Source organism: Copadichromis virginalis, linkage group LG6 (genome assembly GCF_057382275.1).
Source record: "Copadichromis virginalis isolate Kocher_CV1m ecotype Utaka linkage group LG6, C_Virginalis_male_GT1.1, whole genome shotgun sequence".
Taxonomy (NCBI): domain Eukaryota; kingdom Metazoa; phylum Chordata; class Actinopteri; order Cichliformes; family Cichlidae; genus Copadichromis; species Copadichromis virginalis.
This window is the reverse complement of record NC_140623.1, coordinates 2,002,865-2,015,116: the sequence shown is the minus strand read 5'-3', so window position 1 is coordinate 2,015,116 and position 12,252 is coordinate 2,002,865. Positions and strand designations below refer to the sequence as shown.

General features: G+C 40.7%; 1 protein-coding gene and 1 long non-coding RNA gene across 2 annotated transcripts in view; both read right to left on the bottom strand.

Moving 5' to 3' along the window:
* The window catches only part of LOC146706900 (NADH dehydrogenase [ubiquinone] iron-sulfur protein 8, mitochondrial-like), a 20,173-nt gene extending 19,452 nt beyond the window's left edge, over window positions 1–721 (bottom strand). Inside the window, exons 1-2 of the mRNA XM_085458189.1 lie at window positions 631–721; window positions 1–45 (exon numbers count right to left, since the gene is read on the bottom strand). The exon at window positions 1–45 is cut by the window's left edge and continues 10 nt beyond it. Of these exons, the coding sequence (XP_085314315.1) occupies window positions 1–33 (33 nt within the window). The 5' untranslated portion in view covers window positions 34–45; window positions 631–721. The remainder of the gene's footprint in view (window positions 46–630) is intronic.
* An 8,707-nt stretch (window positions 722–9,428) lies between these two features.
* On the bottom strand, window positions 9,429–11,993 carry LOC146706899 (uncharacterized). Its single transcript, XR_014921037.1, has 3 exons — window positions 11,937–11,993; window positions 9,759–9,907; window positions 9,429–9,489 (listed from the first exon to the last, which is right to left on the bottom strand). It is a non-coding gene; the product is annotated as an uncharacterized LOC146706899 (long non-coding RNA).
* Window positions 11,994–12,252: the final 259 nt, after the last annotated feature.

Genomic DNA, 12,252 nt, shown 5'->3' with positions numbered 1-12,252 from the left:
TGCAGAGTAAAGTACACGCAGTGTTGCAGCCATCACGTCCTAAATCTGAAACCAGACATCAAAGTTTATGCATTAAGGTGTAATAGTTGAAAGAGAACACAACGTGGATAACATTAACAGATTAAAGTTCATTTTTATTTTTTTTATGGGGGGGCACAGGTAAGTTATGCCATATGAAACAATATGCATGCAAACGTTTATTAATCCTGTATTGTTACTTTCTAATATTAGATGTAATGTACAATGCAACATATCCTTTCTAGATTACATAACAATACCAACATTTGGAAATAAAAGTACTTCGGCAGAACGCGATAGTGACAGTGACTACTAAAACACACACGTCATGACAAATTGACAACCAACTTCCCATCATTTAATACACAATAAATACTAGCAGAGTTTAGGTTTGCCTTCCAAACGGAACGTAAGCGATTCTTGCTAAGCTCACCTGTTTCTTAAACTAAGCTAGCACTGAATAGCAGCCGATTTGTAGCGCACATTGTCAAGGACTTTTGCACATTTCCTTTTAGCTAAATTGCTGTATCTATATCCCATCTTATATTAACCGAGCATGACGCCAAGTCAACAATTCACTGTCATAAAACAACTTGGAAATTGTTTCTCTACCTTTAAGGTTTTTGAAATGACCGACACGTCGGTACTTGGCCTTCTGAACCACAACAGCGGACGATTTGAGGAACGGACCCGAGATTACAGGAAGTTACACGGGATGACGTCACGAATACGTTCGCAAAGACGAAATGCTGCCCTCATGAGGCGCTAGAGTGTAGGTGCACCTGACATTAGCGCTTCAGTTCTTACTGGCAAAAAGAAATTAGGTTTGTCAGACGTTTTTCTAGTCTGAGCACTACACAACCTCATTCACCCAAGCACTTTTTTATATGCTGTTTCTATGCGCCTTTTGTCTAAAGCATACGAGCAACATGGGGTTAGTATCTTGGCCAGGAATATTTGGCATGCAGACTGGGATCAAAACACTAACGTTCCGGTTAGATGACCTGGGCCCTGTTTCAGGAAGCCGGTTTAGTGGAAAAACTGAGTAAGTATACCCTGAGTTAACGAAAACTCTGGGTTTTCGGTTTCACAAAGCGAGTTCAGCTGAAGCCTGAGTGAGTCACTATGACGACACACGCCGTGAAGCTAACCTGCCCCCTAGCAGGTTTACTACAACTAACCCTGACTGTCTCCGCCCCTTTGTCGGAAACCTGACAGTAGGAAGTGTCAGACATGGCGTGTCCCTTCCTTGAAGAGCCAGTAGATCGTGAAGCCCAAATTCTCCGCAGAGCTCTCCGCCGGGAGAGAGTGATTAGAGCGCGTTTGGACATTTTATCATTTCCTGATGATTTTCTGTGCGAACGTTACCGTTTCTCAGCACAATCTATAAGTTATTTGAATAACATCCTCAGGCCATATATTACGCATGTGACACATCGCGGACATGCTCTCAGTTCTGTACATATTATTTGTATTGCACTTCGGTTTCTTGCAAACGGGAGCTTTCTGTATAATATTGGTGACGCTGAGCACGTTTCCAAGGCTACCGTCTGTCGGGCAGTCAGGAATGTTACAGTTGCACTGAAACGTCTCCTGTACTCGTTTGTGGTGTTCCCCGGTCACAGACCCACAAGATTTATCAAAGAGGGATGCCACAAAATTGCAGGTATCAGGATGACCAAAACTTAATTTATGATGTGGTGATACTTGGACTACTACTTAAATTTTACATTTATTTTCAGGATTCCCAGGCGTGTATAGATGGCACTCACATTCCAGTCATTGCTCCTTTAGTAAATGAAGGAGACTATGTGAACAGGAAGTCTTTCCACAGCATTAATGTACAGGTACATAGTTCCCTGTAGCATGTCAAACTAACAAATTATTTTATCATAGTAATGGATGCTAATTTGTGTTCTCTGCACTGTGAAGATCATATATGATGCTGCCAACATTATCACAAATGTGGAAGCCAAGTGGCCAGGCTCTGTCCATGACTCACAAATATTCCGTGAATGTACACTGAGCACAAAATTTGGACATGGTGAGTTGAGAATACTTTAAAATATATAAAGACCAATTGCTTCAGGGACATTTGAACTGAAGTGTATCCTTCTGTCTTAGGAGAGTTCACTGGCTACTTGCTTGGTGATAGGGGGTATCCATGTTTACCCTATTTGCTTACCCCTTACCCTGACCCTGAACCGGGCCCACAGCAGCGATATAATCTGGCTAATTGCAGGACAAGAGCCAGAATTGAAATGACTATCGGAATGCTTAAGGCCCGGTTCCAGTGCCTGCAAAGACTCAGGGTCACCCCAGAAAGGGCATGTGACATTATTGTGGCATGTGTGATTCTTCACAACATTGCCACAATTAGAGGAGAACACTGTCCTTCTGAACCAAACATCAGCAGTGATCCAAACCATGAACATCCTGACCCTCCCACGGACATACAAGATGGAAGAGCAGTCAGAGACACCATATGTCACAATCATTTCTTTTGACCCATCACCTCAACATGTTGAAAGAAGAATAAACAGATTTTTTGTTCAACTGGCTTTATTGGTCGCCTGTATTTCCTGTACACAAAGTATTAAAAGATGTACACCTCATAAAGTGTCTCTGTTGCTTCCTCCTCTGTAACAGCTGTCAATGTTTCTTCATTATTTTCCTGTAGTAAAGAAATAAACAACATTGCTGTTCTACTGTACACTCATATAATCTGTGGAGTATTACTCACAACTGCATGTTGGTCTGGCTCAACAGGAGGCTGCACCAGATGCAGTACACCATCACCATCAACTGATAGAATATGAGGTTTATACAGGTCACTTATAACTTACAAGGGACCAAATGGCAATTAACAAACATACCAATCACCTTACACTTCATTGTCATTATGCTCTCAAAGACAACCAAGCCTGAGGGAAGGCAAAATCAGTAGGAAAATAACTTCACTACAAAATAATCCATTATGGTAAAGAGTTTATCAAATGAATGAGTCGCACTGCAAAGGTGACTGTGAAGAAAGGATGTATGCACATCATGTATTATTTTGAATTTACCCCCTATGTAGGCACTTGTGTCTTGCGGGGTTATTGACTCAGAGGATGTCCCCGCAGAGATGCCTTCGGCCACAGGGCGCCCACTGTTTTGGCTGAGGGCCAACTGCTCAGCCTCTGTGAGTGGTGGTGGTGGAGGACCCCCACCTGTTTTTCGGGCCTCCGCTTTTTTTCTGTTGGCTATAACGGGCCACATTTGAGCATACAGAGTAAGCAAATATGTACTTGTAATGTGCTCAGATAATTTCAATAAGTGCTTACAGAAAGAAAATTAATGTAGCCTCTAACTGCAATTGATTTACATGGGACAAACAGACCAAGCACTATGGCTCATAATACAATTACACCTTACCTGTTTGGACTATATTTTTATATTTCATTTTTACTTGCTGCCAGGAACGTTTGGGGCCTGTTGGGTTGCACCTGCGCTCACATCACGTCACAAAATAAAATGTATAAAATAACAAATAAAATATAATAAAATAACGTGTTAAATGGGTGGAAATCCCTAGATCAATGTTTAAATTAACACTCAGGCATTGACTCTGTCGGCTATGTTTTGCCATGCATGCTCCCTTTATTTTGCAGCTGTGGCTGTGTTACTTTTTTTCTGCAAAATTTGCATGTTATCGGCATATACTGCCATCAGAATTTCGGCCTCAAGCGCTGTAAAATACATTGACCGCGCCTTCTTTCCCTCCGTCTCCATGGTGACTCGCTTAATCTGTGCTCCACTAATCAGGGCTTTATGTATCCTCGTGCGCGCGCTTAACTTGGGGTTAAAGCAACTCCGCGTTGATTGAACTAATTGTTATCAGCCTTTCTGAAACCGAATATTCCGAGTTGGACAGTTCGGGGTTACTCAACCCTGAGTATCGTTTTTCACTCTGAGTTTTCTAAACCGGCTTCCTGAAACAGGGCCCTGCTCTTGCTCTACCACCTAAGCTACAACCAATAATGCAAACAGAGTTGTGTTCCAGAGGACTACACATGGCTGCTGTTATTAGCGTTATTATCATCACTTTATTTTATTTATTTAGAGGAAATAAATTATTTACAGCTTAAGTGGTTGAAATTCTGTTGTTCCCTTGGGACTACGTCATAAAGCTAATAAAGACAAAGTTTGTGGTAGAAACTTACCTACTGAAAAAAAAAAAAAACAGTTAAGATAAATTAATAGTTCTAAAAGGTTTCTATAAGGTGAAGTCATCTGTTTGCTGGGAATACTGTGAGGTTCTGTGGACTGAGACTCAGATGGAGCAGAGGATTTATCCAGAGCAGCTCGCATAATTACAAACTTTTCCACCATAAGACCCTGAACTCTCTAAGTAACAGCTCATCTGTTGAGATGTACAGTGGGGCAAAAAAGTATTTAGTCAGCCACCGATTGTCATCATTTTAGGTGGGGGAACTTGCACAGAGGTCAGTAATTTGCACCAGAGGTACACTTCAACTGTGGGAGACAGAATGTGAAAAAAAAAAAAAAAAAAAAAAAAAAAAAAAAAAATCCATGAATCCACATGGTAGGATTTGTAAAGAATTTATTCGTAAATCAGGGTGGAAAATAAGTATTTGGTCAATAACAAAAATACAACTCAATATTTTGTAACATAACCTTTGTTGGCAATAACAGAGGTCAAACGTTTACTATAGGTCTTTACCAGGGGCCCGTTCTTCGTACGTCGCTTACTACATCCAAGATCAAATGACACATCCAAGATCAAATCATCGCGCTAACCGTGAGCTCGCTAATCCGGTTCCCCGAACACACCTGCTGTTGACGATTACTACAGCTGGACGCAGGAATGTGACATCACTGGGTGTCGTAAAAGGGGCTACGCATCGATAGTAGAAACATTGATCGGCAACCCGCTGATTGGTCGGCGAAAATGTCGAAGGGGCGTGCTCGGTATTTTCCGGCAGCAGAGCAAGAACTCATGAGTGAGGGATTACAGGAGTTTCAGAGTTTAATTAAAACGCAAGAGAACACTGCAAAGGCTGCAAAAGCAAGGAGAGAGGGCTGGCAGAAAGTTGCTGACAAATCAAACTCGTAGGTAATTTAATAATAATAATAGATTGGGTTTATATAGCGCTTTCCAAGGCACCCAAAGCGCTTTACGATACCACTATTCATTCACTCCCACATTCACACACTGGTGGAGGCAGCTACGGTTGTAGCCAGGCTGCCATATCGCGCCATCGGCCCCTCTGGCCAACACCAGTAGGCGGTAGGGTAGATCTATCATATGACACTATATTGTCCAATATCATATGGCATTATATTATATTATAATATGTTATATTATATCCCCTTTCACATTAGAGCCACAACAGGACCCACAAGAACATGGGAACAAGTAAAAGTGGAATACAGGAGTATTCTACAGAATGGTAATATTTATCTCTTAGATTGCTTTGCGTCTCTTGGCAAGGTAATACTGGCCTGTAATACTCTGTTAGTTTGTTCATAACAGCAACCAAGAAAAGGGCAGAGCAAAAAAAAAGACAGGTGGTGGTCCTGCACCCCCTCGTCAACAAGTTGGTTAAGTGAATAATACCCTCACGGGAAAATCGATATCTCTCTATGAGCACACTGTCGCGCTGAGCTAAAGGATCCTGTCTGTCCCGCAATATACGCTGAATTCTGAGGACTCTCCTTATCAATCTTGCACCTTCCGCAATGGGTTGGTCGCGTATACGGACAGGACATGGCTGCAACAGGCTTCCCAAATCCACCTTCGCTTTTATAGCCGTGGTCTCTCATCTTGATTACACGAAGTAATTTACAATTACTACTCTGAAATATGAATTACATCTGTAATAATCACATACATGTAATAGAATATTAATAGTACATTTCCCTTTTTTAGGAAATGACCTGTATGTATCTGTGTGACATCAATAAAAGGATCAAGTGCTGCATTATCTTTAGTTACATTGATAATATTTATTTATGGTGAAACAGTGGAAAAATATCGCTGTTGCTTTCGTATAAATGAAGCGGACATACCTGCGTGGCCGCGATCTAATCCTGTTTACATAAAGTAAACCTGCTCCCGAGCAGGTTTACGCTTACGGCTCTGTTGCTATGACAGCAAGTCCCGGATGAGCTTCGGGGAACCGACTGATCCAGGATCACGCGAAATCGTCAACAATCTAATCCGGCTAACCTACTTAGCGAGGTACGAAGAACGGGCCCCAGGTTTGCACACCCAGTAGCTGGTATTTTGGCCCATTCCTCCATGCAGATCTTCTCGAGAGCAGTGATGTTTTGGGGCTGTCACCGAGCAACACGGACTTTCAACTCCCGCCACAGATTTTCTATGGGGTTGAGGTCTGGAGACTGGCTAGGCCTCTCCAGGACTTTCAAATGCTTCTTACGGAGCCACTCCTTTGTTGCCCGGGCGCTGTGTTTTGGATCATTGTCATGTTGGAAGACCCAGCCTCGTCTCATCTTCAAAGTTCTCACTGATGGAAGGAGGTTTTGGCTCAAAATCTCACGATACATGGCCCCATTCATTCTGTCCTTAACACGGATCAGTCGTCCTGTCCCCTTGGCAGAAAAACAGCCCCATAGCATGATGTTTCCACCCCCACGCTTCACAGTAGGTATGGTGTTCTTGGGATGCAACTCAGTATTCTTCTTCCTCCAAACACGACGAGTTGAGTTTATACCAAAAAGTTCTACTTTGGTTTCATCTGACCACATGACATTCTCCCAATCCTCTGCTGTATCATCCATGTGCTCTCTGGCAAACTTCAGACGGGCCTGGACATGCACTGGCTTCAGCAGCGGAACACGTCTGGCACTGCGGGATTTGATTCCCTGCCGTTGTAGTGTGTTACTGATGGTGACCTTTGTTACTTTGGTCCCAGCTCTCTGCAGGTCATTCACCAGGTCCCCCCGTGTGGTTCTGGGATCTTTGCTCACCGTTCTCATGATCATTTTGACCCCACGGGATGAGATCTTGCGTGGAGCCCCAGATCGAGGGAGATTATCAGTGGTCTTATATGTCTTCCATTTTCTGATGATTGCTCCCACAGTTGATTTTTTTCACACCAAGCTGCTTGCCTATTGTAGATTCACTCTTCCCAGTCTGGTGCAGGTCTACAATACTTTTCCTGGTGTCCTTCGAAAGCTCTTTGGTCTTGACCATGGCGGCGTTTGGAGTCTGACTGTTTGAGGCTGTGGACAGCTGTCTTTTATACAGATGATGAGTTCAAACAGGTGCCATTCATACAGGTAACGAGTGGGGGACAGAAAACCTTCTTACAGAAGACATTACAGGTCTGTGAGAGCCAGAGATCTTCCTTGTTTGAGGTGACCAAATACTTATTTTCCACCCTGATTTACGTATAAATTCTTTACAAATCCTACCATGTGAATTCATGGATTTTTTTTTTCACATTCTGTCTCTCACAGTTGAAGTGTACCTCTGGTGCAAATTACTGACCTCTGTCATCATTTTAAGTGGAGGAACTTGCACAATCGGTGGCTGACTAAATACTTTTTTGCCCCACTGTATACAAACACCAACATTCAGATGAGCTTTGAATGAACCTTGTGTTATATGTGGTTCTTTACAAAAGAAAAAGAAAAAGAATTCAGGCTTAAAATGTGCCATCTCATCAAGATCAAGTTTTTCAACATGTTACAGGAGTATATGTACTGGAAAAACCAATTAACACATCATCATGGACACAGTGTCATGGATCATTGACTTAAATATTTCATTTCATTTGTTAATTGCTATGTGAAAAAAATTACATGAAAATAATTCAGTGAAATTTTGAGAAAATTTCAAAGACTACTAAATGAAATGCAGTCTTCTGTCTCCCTCTAGTGGTGGTTAATCCACTAAGGCAATTTGGAAATCTAAAGCTAACATTTTAATGTCATGTCCAGTGTTGGTCAAGTTACTTGAAAAAAGTCATCAGTAACTAATTACTGATTACTTCCCCCAAAAAGTAATCCCGTTACTTTACTGATTACTTATTTTCAAAAGTAATTAATTACTTAGTTACTTAGTTACTTTTTAAAAACACGATTTACAACCTGAATAGGTGATAAAGCGATAGATCTTTCAGCCCAATTCTACTTTTTCTGCATAATCCATCATACAAAATGTAATCAAATGGAAAAGTCTCTTTTTAAAACTTTTATAGTTTTATTAATTTTAATCTTTTAACTTTATGCATCAAGCAAAAATGTAATTATATGCAACATTCTCTGACTGGAAGAAATTTGTTTAATATTTAAACCTATTTTCTGCACACTCCAGCACATAAAATATATATTTTTTTGTGTTTACACTCAGTCTTTCAAATAGATGCAAGTAAAGCACAGCAGAAAATAAATAAAGTCAAAGACTAGCGGTCCTTTTATGGAACGCCAGGACTGCCATAATGAATTAATTAAATACACCATTAAATAATTAATTAAATGTGTCAATAATTAATTAAAATTGGAATTAATTAATTAAATAAATAGGTATGACACATGTAATTAATTATTGACACATTTTATTAATTATTTATGTATTTCACATTTTAATTAATTGTTGCCACATTTAATTAATTATTTAATTATATATTTAATTAATTATTTATGTATTTCACATTTTAATTAATTATTGCCACATTTAATTAATTATTTAATGGTGTATTTAATTAATTCGTTATGGCAGTCCTGGCGTTCCATATATCCTTTTGCTCTATTTTCATCTGTAAAGCAGGAGTTGGGTAGGCGGAGGTTTACCTTGGTGCAGGTGTGCCGCAGCGGTCAGTGGAAGGATACGGCAGTTTCTCTGTGAATTTCCCATTACGTGGTAGCGCACTCGGAGCTTGCTTGGAAGTTTAGGGGTTTTTTTCGCTGTAAAAAGATGTTTTCTTCCCACGCACAATGCTAATGGACGCTAATGTTTTTGTCACTTTTTATGGAATCAAACTTAAAGTAAGGTCAGTACTATTTATTTAATTAATTAATTCCAATTTTAATTAATTATTGCCACATTTAATTAATTATTTAATGGTGTATTTAATTAATTCATTATGGCAGTCCTGGCGTTCCATACTCTGAACAGCAAACCTCACATTTAATAGTAAAGCATTTAGCCTAACGTATCCATCCATGGCTCCTTGAACTCAACCTTTTGATTGAGTTCAACCTAAGATTTTTACATCCAAAAAGAATGTTATTTTACAGAAACACCATAAACTGAGGACTTTATTTCAAGCCGCCAGTTCGCTGATGAGCACACCTCGACTGAACCATCACACACAGAACCTCATTAGAAGAAGCAGCAGAGTGTTTAGTGTTCACTGTTTTCCGTTGCTTGTTCTCCTGCCCATTCTCTGCAAGTGGAAAGCCCCACAGCCGACACAGTTGTACACCAGCGCCTGCTTACTGCAACAAAGAGAGACGGGACTCAACTGCAGTGTCATATTGTGTTTCAATACTGAGCACATCAGTCATAATATCATCTTTTAGTGTCACGTACCCAGATTTCTATTATTCTATTAGCACTTTACTTTTACCCTCACAAATCCCCCTGCTGCTGTTACTTTGTGCATTTGTTCCTGCAATGACCCAGTTTCAGGATCATTCATCTTTCATCACACAGGATAGATCAGCCTTTGTTAGCAGACAGTGCGTGCGTGTGTGTGAGCGAGCACCTGGCTGAGTTTTTGACTGTAGCCTGTCCTGTGAAGACGCGGATGAAGACTCGAATGTAAAAGTCGACGCTGACGGACAGCAGGGGCTGGATGTATCGCTGGTACACTCCTGCCCTCTGGTCCAAACTGTGCAGGATGATACGCAGAGCCTGGAGTTCAAAGATGGAGAGAGGCACGTATTCAGCACTTTTTTTCTCTTGCTGTGAAAATCTGGAAAACATCTCGGATCTGTTTACAGGGATGTGAGGAAATTATGTTGGATAAGAAGTTTTATTCGGCTGCAGAGGGGTTTCTTTTTCATCAAATCAAATAGAATTTATGAGGTTTTTTTAATGATCCTTGCATTTATGTTCCATTACTGCCACTCACAGCTAGAGAAGGTGTGAATTCCACTACTGTGTGGAAAACTACTTGTGCTATATGCAGCATGAAATCAGATCATGATAGCACATGAGAAGGTGGGAAAAAGAAGAAAAGACCTTTATGAGAACACCACACATGTTCTGGCTGTGGTGCAAACACATTCACCAGTTGCTCTTTTCTTGTATTTCTGCCAAAGAAAATATTCAACACGAACGGCGTTGTCTACACGATGACTCTTTGGATGGTTGCCCAAGTATACTGTGTAATTTATTGTTATCCATCTGGATCCCACTGAGACAGCTGCATGTTTGACTTAGATGACTCGATAAGCCCTTCACCCTTATTTTAAAAAGCCACCTACAGTCTTCCTGTCTCATGTTTCCCTACAGGCAGGTAACAGTCGTGACTTTCACTCATCAAATAAGTGTAAAATTTATCCTTCTGCTTTTCAAACATGTAGAATTGTGTGGTATATAGAGATATTTTATGTCTTTTACTTTTTTCTGTATTTTTTGCATATATTTTGTTATTTTACTAATATTTAATTTCAATCCAATTCATTTTTATTTATATAGTGCCAAATCACAACAACAGTGTCCTTATATTATAAAGGTAAAGACCCTGCAATAATACAGAGAAAACTCACAAATCTGACAAAACATGAGAAAGCACTTAGTGATGGTGGGAAAGAAAAACTCCCTTTTAACAGGAAGAAACCTCCAGCAGAACCAGGCTCAGGGAGGGGCGGGGCCATCTGCTGTGACCCGTTGGGATGAGGGGAGGGAGACGAGACAAAGGCATACTGTGAACGTGATCCAAAGATTAATCAATTACTAATAATTAAACACATAATGAGTTTAGAAGAAACACCCAGTGGATCAGGGGAAGCACCGAGCAGCCAAGGCCTATTGCTGCATATATAAGGGAGGATTCGGGGTCACCTGATCCAACCCTAACTTTATCCCTTATCAAAAAGGAAAGTTTTAAGCCTAATCTTAAAGGTAGAGAGTGTTTGTCTCCCAAATCTCAACAGGAAAGGGAGCCACAAGTAAGCCTGCAGTCTGAGAGTGAAGTTATCTACTGGGGTGATACAGTACTCTGAGGTTTTTAAGATAAGATGGGGGATGATTATTAAAGATCTTTTATGTCCTGGATTTAACAGGGAGCCAGTGAAGAGAAGCCAAAATAGGAGAAATATGCTCTTCCTTTCTAGTCCCTGTCAGTACTCTCGCTGCATCATTTTGGATCAACTGAAGGCTTTTCAGGGAGTTTTCTAATTACATGTAATAAAACAGTCAATTCTGAGTCTCTCATCCCGAAACTGACTCCAGCATCTTGGACTGCAGCTGGTGACGGCTGTCCCGGTGATCCGTTACTAGCCGGAGGTCCAACTTATACTGTACCTGAAGCAAGTGCAGGCTTGATGCCTTCAGGTTGAACAGAAAGTAGAGTCACCATCTGCGGTCCAAAATGGAGGAGCTGGAGATGATCCACAAGAAGAGGAACTTCTGGAGAGGTAGCCAATCATTGCTCTGCTATTTCTTTTCCCAAAGTGTGCACACTGAAGGATTATAACCTCAGACAATCGCAACAAGAATAAAATATCATTTGTTTTTGACGTCACGAAAACTCACTTGGCTAAATTGAACGTACGATTACTTACAGCGTCACCGTCTCACTCAGATACATTCTGCATGCTTACACACTAATGCAAACATGACTGTGCATGTACTGCAATGTGTCATTTTCACATTTCTGAGAGTGAGCCAGAGTGTGGAGAGTGTGTTTGTTTGTGTGTATACTCTGTATACTCACCATTTCATGACAATATTTGGCTTTGATGGAGACTGAACCGTATTTGCTGTAGCAAGTTTCTCCACTGTTTCCTGCCATCACCGCCATGTCTGTACAGGTTATACATAAAAGACCTGAGAGGGGGGGGAGAGAAGACGAGAAATCTAAAAGACTGAAATTTATAAACCTGCAGTGGCAGCTTAACCGTGTAGATTAGACATCATACATATACACAAAAAGAGACACACACACACACACACACACACACACACACACTATTCTCTGCTTTGTGACAAACAAAGTGATTTTGACACTTAAAGTGGATCAAACCAAACAA